Here is a 19,270-nt window from a genome sequence, read left to right as displayed (position 1 = left end):
AACAAGAAAGGAAAAATGAGAGCGTAGAATATAATGTATTTGACAGGTCAGGTTTTCATGATTTTGACAATATTTGTTATCCAAGAGACCCTAATGTATGTGTTGTTGTGGAAGTTATGAATATAGCTTTATTAAAGTATCATTTAAGGTGAGAAGTTTAACATTTTTTCTCTATCGTCCTAAGTGGATGCTGGGGTTCCTGAAAGGACCATGGGGAATAGCGGCTCCGCAGGAGACAGGGCACAAAAGTAAAGCTTTTACAGGTCAGGTGGTGTGTACTGGCTCCTCCCCCTATGACCCTCCTCCAGACTCCAGTTAGATTTTTGTGCCCGGCCGAGAAGGGTGCAATTCTAGGTGGCTCTCATAAAGAGCTGCTTAGAGAGTTTAGCTTAGGTTTTTTATTTTACAGTGATTCCTGCTGGCAACAGGATCACTGCAACGAGGGACAGAGGGGAGAAGAAGTGAACTCACCTGCGTGCAGGATGGATTGGCTTCTTGGCTACTGGACATGAAGCTCCAGAGGGACGATCACAGGTACAGCCTGGATGGTCACCGGAGCCACGCCGCCGGCCCCCTCACAGATGCTGAAGCAAGAAGAGGTCCAGAATCGGCGGCTGAAGACTCCTGCAGTCTTCTTAAGGTAGCGCACAGCACTGCAGCTGTGCGCCATTTTCCTCTCAGCACACTTCACACGGCAGTCACTGAGGGTGCAGGGCGCTGGGAGGGGGGCGCCCTGGGAGGCAAATGAAAACCTTTAAAAAGGCTAAAAATACCTCACATATAGCCCCAGAGGCTATATGGAGATATTTACCCCTGCCTAAATGTACTAAATAGCGGGAGACGAGCCCGCCGAAAAAGGGGCGGGGCCTATCTCCTCAGCACACGGCGCCATTTTCTGTCACAGCTCCGCTGGTCAGGAAGGCTCCCAGGTCTCTCCCCTGCACTGCACTACAGAAACAGGGTATAACAGAGAGGGGGGGCAAAATAAATGGCAATATATATATTAATATAAAAGCAGCTATAAGGGAGCACTTAATCATAAGGCTATCCCTGTCATATATAGCGCTTTTTGGTGTGTGCTGGCAGACTCTCCCTCTGTCTCCCCAAAGGGCTAGTGGGTCCAGTCTTCGTATAGAGCATTCCCTGTGTGTCTGCTGTGTGTCGGTACGTGTGTGTCGACATGTATGAGGACGTTATTGGTGTGGAGGCGGAGCAATTGCCAAATATGAGGATGTCACCTCCTAGGGGGTCGACACCAGAATGGATGCCTTTATTTGTGGAATTACGGGATAGCGTCAACTCGCTTAAGCAGTCGTTTGCCGACATGAGGCGGCCGGACACTCAATTAGTGCCTGTCCAGGCGCCTCAAACACCGTCAGGGGCTGTAAAACGCCCCTTGCCTCAGTCGGTCGACACAGACCCAGACACAGGCACTGATTCCGGTGGTGAAGGTGACGAATCAACCGTATTTTCCAGTAGGGCCACACGTTATATGATTTTGGCAATAAAGGAGATGTTACATTTAGCTGATACTACAGGTACCACTAAACAGGGTATTATGTGGGGTGTGAAAAAACTACCAGTAGTTTTTACCGAATCAGAAGAATTAAATGACGTGTGTGATGAAGCGTGGGGTGCCCCGATAAAAAACTGCTAATTTCAAAGAAGTTATTGGCTTTATACCCTTTCCCGCCAGAGGTTAGGGAGCGCTGGGAAACACCTCCTAGGGTGGACAAAGCGCTAACACGCTTATCAAAACAAGTGGCGTTACCCTCTCCTGAGACGGCCGCACTTAAAGATCCATCAGATAGGAGGATGGAAAATATCCAAAAAGGTATATACACACATGCAGGTGTTATACTACGACCAGCTATTGCGACTGCCTGGATGTGCAGTGCTGGGGTAGTTTGGTCAGAGTCCCTGATCGAAAATATTGATACCCTGGACAGGGACAATATTTTACTGTCGTTAGAACAAATAAAGGATGCATTTCTTTATATGCGTGATGCACAGGGAGATATCTGCACACTGGCATCACGGGTAAGTGCTATGTCCATTTCGGCCAGAAGAGCTTTATGGACACGACAGTGGACAGGCGATGCGTAGAGGAGTTATTTGGGGTCGGTCTATCGGATTTGGTGGCCACGGCTACGGCCGGGAAATCCACCTTTCTACCTCAAGTCACTCCCCAACAGAAAAAGGCACCGACCTTTCAACCGCAGCCCTTTCGTTCCTTTAAAAATAAGAGAGCAAAGGGCTATTCATATCTGCCACGAGGCAGAGGACGAGGGAAGAGACAGCAACAGGCAGCTCCTTCCCAGGAACAGAAGCCCTCCCCGGCTTCTACAAAAGCCTCAGCATGACGCTGGGGCTTCGCAAGCGGACTCGGGGGCGGTAGGCGGTCGTCTCAAGAATTACAGCGCGCAGTGGGCTCACTCGCAGGTAAATCCCTGGATCCTGCAGATAATATCTCAGGGGTACAGGTTGAAATTAGAGACAGAGCCACCTCGCCGTTTCCTGAAGTCTGCTTTACCAACGTCCCCCTCAGAAAGGGAGACGGTTTTGGAAGCCATTCACAAGCTGTATTCTCAGCAGGTGATAGTCAAGGTACCTCTTCTACAACAAGGGAAGGGGTATTATTCCACTCTTTTTGTGGTACCGAAGCCGGATGGCTCGGTAAGGCCTATTCTAAATCTGAAGTCCTTGAACCTGTACATAAAGAAGTTCAAGTTCAAGATGGAGTCACTCAGAGCAGTGATAGCGAACCTGGAAGAAGGGGACTTTATGGTATCCTTGGACATCAAGGATGCGTATCTCCACGTTCCAATTACCCCTCACACCAGGGGTACCTCAGGTTCGTTGTACAAAACTGTCACTATCAGTTTCAGACGCTGCCGTTTGGTTTGTCCACGGCACCTCGGGTCTTTACAAAGGTAATGGCCGAGATAATATTTCTTCTTCGAAGAAAAGGCGTATTAATTATCCCATACTTGGACGATCTCCTAATAAGGGCAAGGTCCAGAGAACAGCTAGAGATGGGTTTAGCACTATCTCAAGAGGTGCTAAAGCAGCACGGATGGATTCTGAATATTCCAAAATCCCAATTAATGCCGACAACTCGTCTGCTGTTCCTGGGGATGATTCTGGACACAGTTCAGAAAAAGGTTTTTCTTCCCGAAGAAAAAGCCAAGGAGTTATCTGACCTGGTCAGGAACCTCCTAAAACCAGGAAAGGTGTCTGTACATCAATGCACAAGAGTCCTGGGAAAAAATGGTAGCTTCTTACGAAGCAATCCCTTTCGGCAGATTCCATGCAAAGGGATCTGTTGGACAAATGGTCAGGGTCGCATCTTCAGATGCACCTGCGGATAACCCTGTCGCCGAGGACAAGGGTATCCCTTCTGTGGTGGTTGCAGGAGGCTCATCTATTGGAGGGCCGCAGATTCGGCATGCAGGATTGGATCCTGGTGACCACGGATGCCAGCCTGAGAGGCTGGGGAGCAGTCACACAGGGAAGAAATTTCCAGGGAGTGTGGTCGAGCCTGAAAAAGTCTCTTCACATAAGCATTCTGGAACTAAGAGCAATCTACAATGCTCTAAGCCAGGCGGAACCTCTGCTTCAAGGAAGACCGGTGTTGATCCAGTCGGACAACATCACGGCAGTCGCCCATGTAAACAGACAGGGCGGCACAAGAAGCAGGAGGGCAATGGCAGAAGCTGCCAGGATCCTTCGCTGGGCGGAGAATCACGTGATAGCACTGTCAGCAGTATTCATCCCGGGCGTGGACAACTGGGAAGCAGACTTCCTCAGCAGACACGACCTTCACCCGGGAGAGTGGGGACTTCATCCAGAAGTTTTCCACATGCTATTAAACCGTTGGGTAAAACCAATGGTGGACATGATGGCGTCTCGCCTCAACAAAACACTGGACAGATATTGCGCCAGGTCAAGAGATCCGCAGGCAATAGCTGTGGACGCGCTGGTAACACCTTGGGTGTACCAGTCGGTATATGTGTTTCCTCCTCTGCCTCTCATACCAAAGGTATTGAGGATTATACGGCAAAGAGGAGTAAGACTAGTGGCTCCGGATTGGCCAAGAAGGACTTGGTACCCGGAACTTCAAGAGATGGTCACGGACGATCCGTGGCCTCTACTTCTGAGAAGGGACCTGCTTCAGCAGGGTCCTTGTCTTTTTCAAGACTTACCGCGGCTGCGTTTGACGGCATGGCGTTTGAATGCCAGATCCTAAAAGGAAAAGGCATTCCGGAAGAAGTCATTCCTACCTTGATAAAGGCAAGGAAGGAAGTCACCGCGAAGCATTATCGCCGTATTTGGCGAAAATATGTTGCGTGGTGCGAGCAGCGGAGTGCTCCGATGGAGGAATTTCAACTGGGTCGTTTTCCTACATTTCCTGCAATCAGGATTGTCTATGGGTCTCAAATTGGGATCTATTAAGGTTCAAATTTCGGCCATATCAATATTCTTCCAAAAAGAATTGGCCTCAGTCCCTGAGGTCCAGATTTTTATCAAAGGAGTACTGCATATACAGCCTCCTGTGGTGCCTAAGGTGGCACCGTGGGATCTAAATGTAGTTTTAGATTTCCTCAAATCCAATTGGTTTGAACCACTAAAGAATGTGGATTTGAAATATCTCACATGGAAAGTGACTATGTTACTGGCCCTGGCTTCGGCCGGGAGAGTATCTGAACTGGCGGCTTTGTTTTATAAAAGCCCTTATTTAATTTTCCATTCGACATAGGGCAGAGCGGCGGACGCGTCCGCATTTTCTCCCTAAGGTGGTATCAGCGTTTCACCTGAACCAGCCTATTGTAGTGCCTGCGGCTACAGACGACTTGAAGGACTCCAAGTTGTTGGACGTTGTCAGAGCCTTAAAAATATACATTTAAAGGACGGCTGGAGTCAGAAAATCTGACTCGCTGTTTATACTGTATGCACCCAACAAGTTGGGTGCACCTGCTTCTAAGCAGTCGATTGCTCGTTGGATTTGTAACAAAATTCAACTTGTACATTCTGTGGCAGGCCTGCCACAGCCTAAATCTGTTAAGGCCCATTCCGCAAGGAAGGTGGGCTCATCTTGGGCGCCTGCCCGAGGGGTCTCGGCATTACAACTCTGCCGAGCAGCTACGTGGTCAGGGGAGAACACGTTTGTAAATTTTTACAAATTTGATACCCTGGCAAAGGAGGACCTGGAGTTCTCTCATTCGGTGCTGCAGAGTCATCCGCACTCTCCCGCCCGTTTGGGAGCTTTGGTATAATCCCCATGGTCCTTTCAGGAACCCCAGCATCCACTTAGGACGATAGAGAAAATAAGAATTTACTTACCGATAATTCTATTTCTCGGAGTCCGTAGTGGATGCTGGGCGCCCATCCCAAGTGCGGATTATCTGCAATACTTGTACATAGTTATTGTTAACTAATTCGGGTTATTGTTTAGGAAGCCATCTTTCAGAGGCTCCTCTGTTATCATACTGTTAACTGGGTTTAGATCACAAGTTGTACGGTGTGATTGGTGTGGCTGGTATGAGTCTTACCCGGGATTCAAAATCCTCCCTTATTGTGTACGCTCGTCCGGGCACAGTACCTAACTGGAGTCTGGAGGAGGGTCATAGGGGGAGGAGCCAGTACACACCACCTGACCTGTAAAAGCTTTACTTTTGTGCCCTGTCTCCTGCGGAGCCGCTATTCCCCATGGTCCTTTCAGGAACCCCAGCATCCACTACGGACTCCGAGAAATAGAATTATCGGTAAGTAAATTCTTATTTTAGTTTTCAACTTTGCTCCAAAATAGTGTTATCATTTCTGTCGTTATCACTTCATTCAGAGTAATTTAGATTCCCACCGTGCCATAGTAAGTGCAGTTCTTAGGAGCTTCAGAAGTTGCTGAAATGTAACTAGCCAACACTTTTCTGTGTTATTAAAGATTGATTAGAGTGTGTGTGAAATACGATGCAATCTCTCACCAATGCCTCTATTATCCCATGGGACATATTTGCTATTGTGTATGAAAGCTCAGCATGAAAATGGAGCTCTGTACAATAACCTTAGCAGTGTTATAACAATGTTCTTTTTCTATAAATAAATAATAATCACTGTTGATTTTCGTACCATGCATTAGAGCATTTTACACTGCGCACAATGGAAGCTGTGGATCTAGATGTAATGACACATGCTGCTGCTAAAAAACCTTAGCTTGGGGTATAGCAGTGGAATACATGTTGAGTCTCCCATATTCAATCTGCCGAAATATGTTTTTGTGCGCAACTGAGATAGTGAAACCTGGATTTCTGATGGTTCAGTGTATACAAAATTTACGTAATGCACAAAATTATTAAAAAATATTGTATAAAATTATATTCAGGTTTGGCATATAAGGTGTATATAAAACATAAATTAAATTTCATGTATAGATGTGTCCTCATACATCTTTGCTGCAGCCAGGTCGCAAAAGAATCTTCTAGTGTCGGGTGGCTTTTTTGACAAAAATGTATCTTATTCATAGCATGACTAGGATGAGGAGACTGCACTGATTAATTAAATATAACCCTTTATTATCTGTGTGCGACTGAGTCTCTGAATCTGTGCACAAAGTGCTACAATGTAGCAGCCGCAGCTTTTTTCCAATACAAGTTCTGTTCTGCTTTGCATACAGACTGTCACACACAATATACAAGTATCATATATCAAATTAATCAGCACAGTCTCCTTGTGTGAACTAGTCACATTGCGTTGCACGTAAGAGACTTGGCAGAGATGCAGAGGAACTGACGGCTATTCATGCCAGGCATCTCGTGCATGGCATATTGAAGCTGGATGTATGAGAACACATCTGTAGGTTACGGAAGGAGTGAGTTAGGGTGCGGGAGGAGACGGTTAGGGTTAAGCTACAGGATGGGTGGGTTAGGGTTAGGTTGTGGGAGGGGTGGATTAGGTTTATGGTTAAAATACTCACTGGGATCTGTCAGGATAATGAACAATCGGTGTGGCACTGTTGGCATCCTGACCATTGAGATTTTAACCGCCGGGATATCAATACCATCCCGAGTAATGAGGCTCCTACTGCATGAAGCATTTGCTTATTCTACATTTGCACTATATATAGAACAATGGTCCACAAAATCAGTTCTAGGTGGTGGGCTTTTATTTATTTATTTATTAACAGTTTCTTATATAGCGCTGCATATTCTGTTGTGCTTTTCAATTGGAAACAACAATGATAAAACAAAACTGGGTAATAACAAACAGTCATAGAGGTAGGAAGGCCCTGCTCATAAGCTTTCAATCTTTTGGGAAATAGGCATGGATACACAAGGATAGGTGCTGTCTGTTGCATAATTGTCTACCAGATTGCAAAGGTTCTCGGTGGGCTGTATGAGAAGGTCACCCAGTGATGTTGACCTGGGGTCAGGAGGATGGGAAAGTGAATAAAGAGAAAATATGTGAGGATACATGTGGACTGTACAGAGGGGATGTACTGTGACTGGATAGGAAAGCTTATGAAGGTTGAGTGAGCGGTTCTGAAATGTGATAAGCTAGCTTGAAGAGGTGTGTTTTCAGGGAATGCTTGAAGGTTTGGAGACTAGAGGAGAGTCTTATGGTGCATGGTAGGGCATTCCACTGCTGCCCGAAGAAAGTCCTGCAATCTTAAAAGGGAGCAAATAATGAGTGTGGATAACAGACGAAGATCTTGTGAAAGAGCAGAGAGGTTGGGTTGGGAGATATTTTGAGACAAGCGAAGAGATGTACATTGGTGTAGTTTAGTTAATGGCCTTGTGTGTGAGTAAAAGTATTTTATATTGAATACAGTAGAATACAGGTAACCAATGGAGGGACTGACAGAGCAGATCAGCAGACGATGAAGGTAAAGCGAGGAAACTTCGCCTCACAGCTGCACTCAGAATTGATTGTAGTGATGAGAGTCTGTTTTTTGGAAAACCAGTAAGGAGACTAATGCAATAATGAATGCGGGAGATCACGATTGCATGGATTAGTTTTTGCAGTGTCTTGTGTAAGATATGGTCATATCTTGGATATGTGTTTTAGATTTATGTTACATGATTTTGAGTGGCTCTGCAGCCAATGAACGTCTAGTGAGGAAGATTAGCCTCGCAGCTGCACTTAGAATGGATTGTAGTGGTGAGAGTCTCTTTTTGATAAGACCAGTAAGAAGACTATTGCAATAATCAATGCGGGAGATAATGAAAGCATGGATTAGAGTTTTTGCATTGTTTTGTGTAAGGTATGGTCGTATTTTGGATATGTTTTTTTAGATGCATGTAACATGAGTTTGAGACAGATTGAATGTAGGGAACAAAGGAAAGTTCAGAATCAAATATGACACCTAGGCAGCTAGCTTGTGGGGTAGGATTGATTGTTGAGTTCTCAACATTGATAGAGATATCAGGTTGGTAACTACTATTGGACGGTGGAAATATAATGAACTCTGTTTTTACAAATATTAAGCTTGAGGTGGCGAAATAACATCCAAGATGAAACGGCAAAAAGGCATTCAGTGACACGGACCAATACAAGTAGTGACAAATCTGGGGAAGATAGGTAGATTTGAGTATCATCTGCGTACAGATGATACTAAAATCCAAAAGAGCTTATTAGTTTACCAAGAGATGAGGTATAGATTAAGAAAAGAAGAGGACGTAAGACCGAGCCTTGCGGTACTCCCAACTGAAAGAGGTAGCGAGGAGGAGGTGGATTCAGAGAAACGGACAGTGAAGGAGCGATTAGATAGGTAGGATAGAAACCAATTGAGGGCTGTGTCTTGAAGACCTAGGGATTGTAGTGTTTGTATGAGAAGAGAGTGGTCAGCAGCGTCAAAAGCATCATAGAGATCTAGAAGAATAAGAAGTAAGTAATGGCCCTTGAACTTCGTAGTGACTAGATCATTCACTACTTTAGTCAGTGCTCTCTGTGGAGTGTTGAGAACGAAAGCATGACTGAAGTGGGTCCAATAAGCTGTGTTAAGAAAGTATGTGAGGCGAGTGTGGACATGTCTCTCAGGTAGCTTGGAGAGGCATGGGAGCTGAGAGATGGGACGGTAGTTTAAGAGAGAGTTAGGGTCAGAATTTGTTTTTCTTCAGAATGGGAGTGATCACTGCATGCTTGAAGAGAGAAGGAAAGATACCAGTAAAGAGAGAGAGAGAGAGATTACAGATGTCACTTAAGGTTGGAATGAGCACAGGAGACAGAAACTTACTTGTGAGGGTATAGGTTCAAGAGGAGAGGTAGTAGAGTAGCAGGATGAGAAGAGTGTTGAGACTTCATCTTCATTTGTGGGAACAAATGAAGAGAGGATGCCAGAGAATTGAGCAGGTCACTGGCTGAGAAAGAGCATACCATTTCATTTCGGATCTTATCATTCTTGCCCTTAAAGTAGGAAGCAAGATCTTGCGCTTTGATAGTGGCTGGTGGGTTGGGTGAGGGAGGGTTCAGAAGTGATTTAAATATATTAAAAAGTAATTTGGGGTTAGAGGGTTGAGCAGAGATGAGAGTTTGGAAATACATTTGGTTGGCAGTGTCCAGGGCATTATGATAAGAGTGGTAGACAGTCTTATATGAGACGAAGTTGCTTGGAATACGAGATTTTGAGAAAGCACTAGTTTATCTGAATAAAACATTTCAAAAGCTAAAAAGACATTTCCAGTTTAGGTGCACCCTAACTGGTAAGTACATATCTTTGTGAAGTGTAATAATTAAGAAAAAGAAGGCCAGTAACGAAAGTGCATTAACCGATTGTCATTTATCTAAGAGGTCCTTTGAGATGAAAGGCATATTCATGTATTTGATGTTGCAGGTCTTTTATCTATCCCTCCTTTGGCTGAACTCAGAAATCTTGCTGTTGGGTTGTTTCACTGTCTACGCAGTGTGATTAATGAAGTGAACTCTCCTCACATTGTTCTCATGTGTTATTGCTCGTAGGGAATTTTGCCTGTGGAGTATCTGAACAGCAGCAGTATCTTTAAAGCAGAGAGTATGCTTACTAATGCTTTTCAAATTTTGGAGCAGTTTAAGGTAAGCATTTTTTTCTTCTTCAGGGCATAGTGGTTACCAAAGAGTCTGATATTCTTTTATTAGGAACTCAAGATAAGTTTTCATTCTTAAGATTGCAATAGCACAAACTCATATATCTGAAATATGAAATGAAACATTAATAGGTAATGACATTAACATAATAGAAATGGGCTTATATGGGACATATAGCTGTGGTTGTAAAAACTAATAATATAAAGCCTAGTACACACTAGGCGATCCCCGCCGACGCCGATATTGGTGGCGGCGGGGAAACGGCAAGGTTCCGGCATCAGCAAGTGCATAAACACTCGCAGATGCCGGCGGGAGGGAGGGTGATGACGAGGTTAACGAGGAGTTTTTTTTGTCTGTCGCTAACAAGGACCTCCCTCGTCTGTACATTGAGTGTACACACTGGACGAGATTGTGAAAGATCTCGCTCAGATCGGCCCTTCTGAGTGAGATCTTTCATTTTGTTGTCTATTGTGTATGGGTCTTTTGTGTGACAACTGATTACAAGTTGTAACATACCACCAGATGCCACATGACCTTGAGAAATAAGTAGAATTTAATGTTTTTTTGCAAACTGAAATTTCCATCATTAGTATAAAGTTCACATTTCTAACCATAAAATTGTAATAAATATTCCACTATTTATTTTAACTTTGCACTGCATAAAATGCAGTGTGTTTCATAAAACACTTTTATTTACTTCTTTATTTTTTTATTATCTACAGTACTGTGACAGGTGGGCTCCATTTCCTATAATGTGCATTATCAAGCATGCACTGGAGTCTCTTTGGTAGGGCTACATAAACTGAACAAGAAGGCTTTCCCTCCTAGAGCCATCTACACTGTACTGAATGGGCACTTGCATGCTGGGTGCTGAGGAGTTCTGAAATATAGGCAATTGGTGTGGAAATTCTATCATCCCTGTTGTGTTAGTTATTGTTACCCTCACGGCTGCCATCAGAAATTGTGGGGCCCGGGACTGACAAATTAGGCACCTCCCCCCCCCCCCCCCCCCTCCCTAAAAAAGAAAAAAATATATAAAAAGTAAAAAAAATATATATATATATATTTTAAAAAAAAAATCCTGTGCACATACGGAGCAACACTATATTAATGTCCCTTGCACCATAATAATGCCCCTTGCACCATATTAATGCCCCCAGTAGCGGTGCTCCTTATACATATATACATATAATGCCCCCCAAAAGCGGTGGCGCTTAAACACAAACTGCCCCCTGTAGCGATGCCGCTTATGCATGCCTCCAATAGTAGCGCTGTTTACACATGACCCCACACACACACACATACCCATACATACATAAAAACACTTTTTCTCTCTTACTCTCCCTGTGGTAGCAGCCAGCCATGTCCCTTGTAGCCCCGCCCCCTCCATTCCGGCAGCTTCGCACCCTTTTCATGCCTGAGTTCTGACACTGTAACAGGAGGGTGGAGAGGACGCTGCAAGCTTAATTTGAAAACGTCCCTCCCAAAATGGCCGCTGCCTCAGAGGAGACAGTTATTAAAGATACTAGAGGAGCCTCCTCTAGACTCTTTAATAACTGTCTCCTCTGAGGCCGTGGCCATTTTGGGAGGGACGCTTACAATTGATGCTTGCAGCGTCCTCTACCCCTCCTGTGACAGTCTGATCTCGGGCACGAAATGGGGGCGGAGCAGAGCGGCAGACAGATGGCGGCATGAGCGGCCTGGGCCCTCTCCTCTTTGTTAGAGGGGCTGGGTCTGGGACTACTGTGCCTGCAGCAACCCCCCTGATGGCGGGCCTGGTTACCCTACATGTCTCAGGAAACACCTAGTTGCAGTGCCCATTGTGAAATATCTATTTGTACAATAGCCTATAGAGGGGAATAAAGTGATACGCACAAAGGGTTAATAAACTATTTATAGGCTGTAGACAACCTAATCCACTTTGATCACTCTACTGTAGAATTTCATCTATGGCATAATCCATTTGGAAATAAAATGAAAAGCCATATGAGAGAAAAGCAAAACCTCCCAAGGAGCATCCCCTTAATACCATATGCTGTACTGTATCTTATGAATGGCTCACATTTGCGGTGTGCAGTAAATGGCCCTAAAACTGTTCAGGACTGGGTACTACAAGCAAAAACAAATAATTTCTGAAGTTATGTTACAGTATGGTGGATCATCTAGTGAATGTGCAGTTAAGGGGATTCTCTTGTTTAAGAGGATAGTGTATCATTACTATGTTTACTTCTTACTTTTCAAATAAATATGTAATTTATAGATTTAATTAATACTGTAGTTATAATTTTATAACCAAAACAAGAGATGTGCAGAAATTACCAGTAAAAATGGTGGTTGCTCCCTGCACACTACCTTATAGGGCAGTGATGGCTAACCTTGACACTCCAGCTGTTATTGAACTACACATCCCAACATGCCCTGCTACAGTTTTGCTATTTGGCCTTGCTAAAACTCATGCAAGGCATGCTGGGGTGTGTAGTTCAACAACAGCTGGAGTGTCAAGGTTAGCCATCACTGTTATAGGGTAAAAGAAAATTGAATGTACTCCGTATTTGTGAAATCAAAAAGATTTATTAAAAGTAATATATGTATAGATGAGAAACGTTGCAGACGGCTATAGTGGGTTTTAATATACACGTACTATCCAAATGGCCAAAAATCATACAAGAGGCTAAAAAGGATAATGTATCAATTGATCCTTCCCGTACATACGGGCTGAAGATGGTAATTAAAAAATCCTAATACCGGTATAAATATACACTTGACAAACACAAACATATATTAGGTGGGACAATGACAAAAAAACCACACAAACATGTAAAAGGTGCAGCGAGAAGCGCTACTGCATCTTACTCTCGTCTGCTGCAAATGATGAGATCGATTCGTAAGGCTTTGCTGAGAAGTATGTTAAAGTTTTTCCTGGGTTTCCCAATGAGTGGGATTATTCCATGCTAATACCGCGTCCTGTAATAGGCAAACAGTCTTGTGCCGCAGCTTGTAGTAGGGGTAGTTATGTTACCCGTCAATATGGGCTCCCACGGCTCTGAAAGAGAGTGAGGTGAGGGTGCGTTCCTTACCTCCTCCGGGGTGCGTTCCAAATGCTTGGGTAACCTTCGGTGGTGTGCGTCCTTCTCTGGAGATGAAGGTGCCGGCAGACTCCCTCACAGTGCGCTGTGTTTGCCTCGCATTGCTGTCAGGGGATCAAAGCAATCGGTAATCATTTTCAAGTGGACTGACATAGTACAGCCACGCCCCCAGCAGCACACCCCGTTTAGGATACCCACTGCTACATAGAGAGCACAGTATCACATCATTTATCCAGAAATTACCAGTGATTGAGCGCACATATCCAGCAACTGGACACACAAGTCCACTGAATGAATAATGTGAATTACTTTAATATAACAAAATGAGACACTTGTTATGATTGGCTGAGAAGTTTAAAGCATTGTTCCTGAAAATGTTTTTTAACTGGCTGATTCCACCTAACATGATCTAAACTCATGAATGGTGGGATGCTATCAAACTGTGACACACCGTGTTATTTGAACGCTACATCTATGTACATAATATTAGCGATTATGCTGTAGAAATGTCAGGTTAGGTTGTGTCCTTTTGATATAATTTAAATATTAAATATTATAACACTTTCACCAGGTCAAAATGAAACAGAAAAAAGAAACTACATTACCCTTGTTATTTTCACCATTTAGGTAAGTGATTTAATGTTTTTTAAACCTTTAATTAGTAACCTAGACATTATCACGTATTGCAGTGTGTCTATCTGAATCTATGTATAACTCATTTCTGCTTTAATGTAATATAAGAGTATATTGTGTTATAGCATCAGACTTAAAAAAAACATTATATAATGTGTATACACATTTATCTATCTATCTATCTATCTATCTATCTATCTATCTATCTATCTATCTATCGGCTAATGCTGCTCCTCACCACTATGGGGGGAATTCATGTGTTTTGCGTGGTGGCGGTTACTACATGGTGGCCAACGGAGCAATTCAAGTGTTGTGCCATTCGGGCGCAGACAGCCGCTGGCGCTGACATTATTATATTCTGTCATTTTGACGGGCTGGTAACTAAGTGTTTTCAGGAGCTTTCAGAGTCTTTGTTGGAAGCTGTAAAACATGTCATTTATCTAATGTACACAGGCATACTGTACATACTTTTGTTTTCATAGATGATTCAAAAACGTTCTCTTTTGTTTATTAGCGTTATCACTCGCAGCAGGTTTTTTTTTTTTTTAACTAGAATTCAGCAATGAAGCTGCTGGTCTGCCCTCCATCATCTTTCCTCTAGTGTCCAGTGTACAGCGTCCAGCCCCCATACTCCACCCCACTAGCGGTCCTCAGCCCCATGTGTGTATCCTGCACTGTGTGTGTCTTATGCTGTGTGCATGTGTCCTGTGCTGTGTGTGTTGCATGCCGTGTGTGTGTGGTGGGAGAGAGGGACTGAGCTGGAGAAATGATAGGGGGAAACAAGGGAAGAGAGACAATGGGAAAAGTGAGGGAAGGGGTATTGTACTGTACTTTGACAATCCAGCACCAAAGAAAGGGAGTGTGAGGCATAAATGAAAAATAGAATAATAAATGGTAATTTGAAGCCATTTGCAACCTACGTGTACAGGCAAGCAAGTACTCAAACAGATTTAGATGGAGAGGAATAAAATACAACACTGTATCCATACAAATAGAGGGAAAAAGTGTTTGATTAATATTTATTACCCATGGTCTCCATGTCATGGCTTTGCTGTACATTAGAAATAATTCTAGTTATGGGGTGAAATCCTGGTCACCTCCACAGCCAAATAGCAATAAGTTTGTGCCCTGTAAACATACCTAGTATAGGACGGGAGTTGTGGTTGGCAGTGTAAAAATGACAATTCAGGGCGTGGAGATATATGCATACCATCTACTAGGGCAACTACTGTAGGTCAAACATCTCTGTCCAAAGATGCCACAGTTCCTCCAACAATAATGGGAGATCTCTGAGTATATCTTATTATTTATTTATTTATTAACAGTTTCTTATATAGCGCAGCAAATTCCGTTGCGCTTTACAATTGTAAATAACAATGATATAACAAAACTGGGTAATAACAAACAGTCATAGAGGTTGGAAGGCCCTGCTCGCAAGCTTGCAATCTATAGGGACATAGGCATGGATACACAAGGGTGGGTGCTATCTATTGCATAGTTATCCACCAGATTGCAAAGGTTCTTGGTGGGCTGTATGATACACATCAATGATGATCCAGGGTCAGGAGGAAGGGAAAGTGAAGAATGAGAAGACGTGAGGATATGTGTGGACTGTGCAGAGTGGATGCAATCATGAAGCTTATCAGGTGTTAATGTAACACTCTTTTGGCATTGATTATTTTTGTTATATGTCAAATAAATAGATTTTAATGTTGTAAATAATAAGTATGTGTGTATAGATGAATTTTATGGTTAATGCAGTATTAATGTCCAGTGAAAGCGTCATGCAGGAGTGTCTATTCTGCAGCTGGCTGTAGGGTGATTTGAGGACTTCCATGGCAGCCCAAGAGAAACTATTAATAGTACTGAGGCAAGGACATGAACCATTGGGTCTGCCTGGACAGGCAGAGTCCTGCTGGCATCTGCTGATGGGGAAAGGAGGAGCAGCTCCTGAGGTAATGCCCTGAGGTGAAGCAGCATCCACAGCACTGGTGAGAGTAATATGTGGGACAGGAGGACAGAGGTAATCATAAAGTAGGAGCCAGGAGGGCAGGTACTGACCATGGTGAGAGGGCATCACGACTGAATACACGCAGTGTGTGACAGTAGTAACAGCATTACCCCTTGAGTTAAAGCAGCAAATAAAGGAGAGCAATCAGAGGATATTTAGAGCACACACCTGCAGCACTTCATTACCTAGCTCCTAATCTACCCCTACCATATCTAATAGATCTATATTAAAAGAGGGGCTAAAGACTGTACAGGACAGAGGTGCCAGTGAGCTTTATACTTTTTATTCCTGAGGAACACCTGTCCCACCCAGAAACAGTGTAGCTCCTCATCTACTAACTGGAAGACCACTGTTAGACTCTAAGCATCTATAATAGTCATGAAGCGTAGTCAGCACACAATATAATATCTGTGAAAATCAGCACACCACCTGTAAACTTTCATAATTCACCAGTGGAGTAATTATAGATTTATTTGAGACATCAATCGATATCTGATTCAATATCAGCAGGATATTAATAACTAACCACAACTGGATTCTTATATCATCAGTTTCTTAGTCATATTACTCCTCTACCATCTTTAATTGCAGTAAACTTTAATAGTTATATTGGACACTGGAACTGCAATTTTATCTATTGAGAGCAATAGAACCAATCCCGGGCTTGTAATTTCATTTGAGTGCACTCAATTTCTCAAACATGACTATTTAATGGTTATATATTTCACCTCTTCTGACACTATAGTTTTTTAGGTGAAATTTAGCTTAACAGTATCTGTACTATTTAAGGAACATATTACATAAGTGTATTTTAAGTTAAATTTGAAGTAATGTCATATGTGACATCATGTCTCCCGTGACCTAAGGGGGTAGATTAAGGGGAAAATCACCTACTTTATGGAAGGATACTAAGGTGGGTCCTGATTATTAAGGCAGACCTCAAAAGGGTCCTGTGAAACTGTTGTAAGGAGTAAAAATTAAAGGGTTTATTTGCTAAATATTAATTTCCTCTTCTTTTAAAAAGCATTCCCAGTGGCAAGTTAGCAACATTGTCACTACCTTAGAGAACCATATTTCAGTTATTAAAAGCAAGTTTGTAACCTTTTTGGTGTGATACTTGAAGTTGTGTAAGTAACATTTGTAAACATCTGTCACCCTCTTTTTGTGTCAGTTGTTTACTACTGTATATAGACGTTGAATAAATGTGAACTGGAAAGTTAGAAGATAAGTGGTATGGGTCATTAGGTCGACCACACTTAGGTCGACAGTCATTAGGTCAACCACTATTGGTCAACATGGTCAATAGGTCGACATGTACTAGGTTGACATGGAAAAAGGTTGACATGAGTTTTTTTAATGTTTTTGATGATGTTTTCTTCGTAAAGGTAAGGGGAACCCCAATTAGTGCTCCGCTACCGCTGCGCTCGGCACAGGTTACCGTTCCCAATTGTAGTCCACGTGGATCGTAAAGTATGAAAAAGTTCCAAAAAATGAAGATTTTTTTTTTAAAAACTCATGTCGACCTTTCCCTTGTCGACCTGTTGACCAATAGTGGTCGACCTAATGACTGTCGACCTAAGTGCTGTCAACCTAGTTACCGTTACCCGAAGATAAGAATACTATATAACGTAAAGGTGGTATAAGTAATTAAAGTTGACATAAAGGGAATCTTGTATTATTCATCTAGTGAAGTGTTCCCAAGTCCACTTCAGCGAGTCAACACTCATCTGAGGCTTGAGTGGAGGCACTATTGCTAGGATACCAATACTATCAGAATATCCCCCTGGCCAGTTAAGTAAAGGTGACCCAGGGTTACATTAGCACAATTTAATTGAGTATCGTTATGTGATTGATACGTTTGACTTGTTATAAATAGGGTAACCTAACTGCTATTTGGTTTAAATGCAATCTATCATCAATAGGGGTTAACAATAGCCAATACCAAGATGCAATTCCACCCTTATGGTGTACAGAGGTGAACGATGAAATTGTGCAAGAAGGAATGAAGAAGAAGGGAGGGGGTACCAGGAAGAAACGAGGGTAACTAGTACCTGTATGTTTCAAAATCCTGATGTTTTTGTTTTTTTAGTGTAATTTTACATTTGCTTTGCCCTGCTTTTACATGCGTCTACAACATTTTTTAAAATAGATTATAGAGTTGGTTTTGCTTCACATTTCATCAGTAAGCTTATTTAATAATGCAACAGAAAATCTAAGTGCAAACATTTTTATCCTTGCTGTTAGCCATTACTGCAGTCCAGCAAAAACAAGTTCCAGAATTACAAATGTATGCTACTGTAAATGTCCTCAGCACAGTATGCAGTCACCAGGTCAACATTCTTTTTTTTTTTTAAATAATTTTTATTCACGGGATCACAAATACAATCAGATACCAACAGGTAATGGTTTCAACAGATTACATTGGAGGTATAGCATAACATTTAGTGGCTATACAGATGATTGGAAAAAACAGTGACCCATTTTTAACCCAAAGAGCGGGTATTGTAAAATAGAGAAAAGGGCCAGTCAGTAGCGCAGCTATCCGACTAGCGTTAGGAGGTAAGAGTAGAAGAAGGTCAAAGAGAAAAAAGATATGGAAGAAGAGAAAAAAGAAGAGAAAGGGACAGAGTAGAATAGAATCCCCGGGAGGGTCTCTTCAAATATGGTGCAGGGTATCACAGAGTAAAGGGTGATGGGGCATGCTGGGTAGCCAGCCATGGGCTCCAAATTTTCTCAAATGACTTAGGGGAGCAGTTAATGATGCTAGTCATGTAGTCCATGCGATAAAAGTACCAAATACGGGCAATTATAGATTGCATGGAGGGCGGGACAGGGTTTTTCCAATCTGCAGCTAGTTGACATGTTGTTGCGGATACTATATGCCGCAACAATTTATTTTGATATTTGGTTAATGTTGGTAGATTTAAGGGGAGGAGAATGTATTTGGGGTCAGAAGGAACAGAGATCTGCAGCAAACTAGATATAAAGTTAATCACTTCCCTCCACATATGCACTATTTTAGGACATGACCACCAGATGTGTAGGAAAGAGCCCTCTGCGCCACATCCTCTCCAGCATCTATCCGACGTATCCGGGTACATTTTGCTCACACGAGATGGTACATAATACCATCTATATAATAATTTATAGACATTCTCTTTAATTCTAACGCAGATAGAACTAGACGTCGCGTTGCTCCAGGCTTCATCATCATCCAAGGCCGAGCCTAGGTCCGTTTCCCATGCTCTCTCATGAGGATCTCGCTGAGAGGGAGCATCCCCAGTGAGAGTAGTGTATAAGAGGGAAATTAGGCCTTTGGTCGAGTGACGTCTGAAACATATAGTCTCAAGCGTGGTCAGGGGTCTACTAGAGAGGACGCGGCCCATGGAGGAGTGAAAATGTCTGAGTTGCAAGAATTGATAAAAATATCTAGAGGGAATATCAATAGTTTCTTGAATCTGAGAAAACTGTGGAAAACTAGTAT

At 42.9% G+C, this 19,270-nt stretch overlaps 1 protein-coding gene across 5 annotated transcripts in view; it reads left to right on the top strand.

Moving 5' to 3' along the window:
- Positions 1–19,270, top strand: part of PIGN (phosphatidylinositol glycan anchor biosynthesis class N) — a 666,839-nt gene that overhangs the window by 124,243 nt on the left and 523,326 nt on the right. For all 5 annotated transcript variants that reach the window (XM_063922983.1, XM_063922980.1, XM_063922979.1 and 2 more), the window contains 2 exons: positions 9,952–10,044; positions 13,714–13,769. In XM_063922983.1, coding sequence (XP_063779053.1) covers positions 9,952–10,044; positions 13,714–13,769 — 149 coding nt within the window. The remainder of the gene's footprint in view (positions 1–9,951; positions 10,045–13,713; positions 13,770–19,270) is intronic.

The sequence above is a fragment of the Pseudophryne corroboree genome, chromosome 5 (assembly GCF_028390025.1).
Source record: "Pseudophryne corroboree isolate aPseCor3 chromosome 5, aPseCor3.hap2, whole genome shotgun sequence".
Classification (NCBI taxonomy): domain Eukaryota; kingdom Metazoa; phylum Chordata; class Amphibia; order Anura; family Myobatrachidae; genus Pseudophryne; species Pseudophryne corroboree.
Note: the sequence above shows the minus strand (reverse complement) of the source record. Positions and strands in the feature narration are given on the sequence as shown.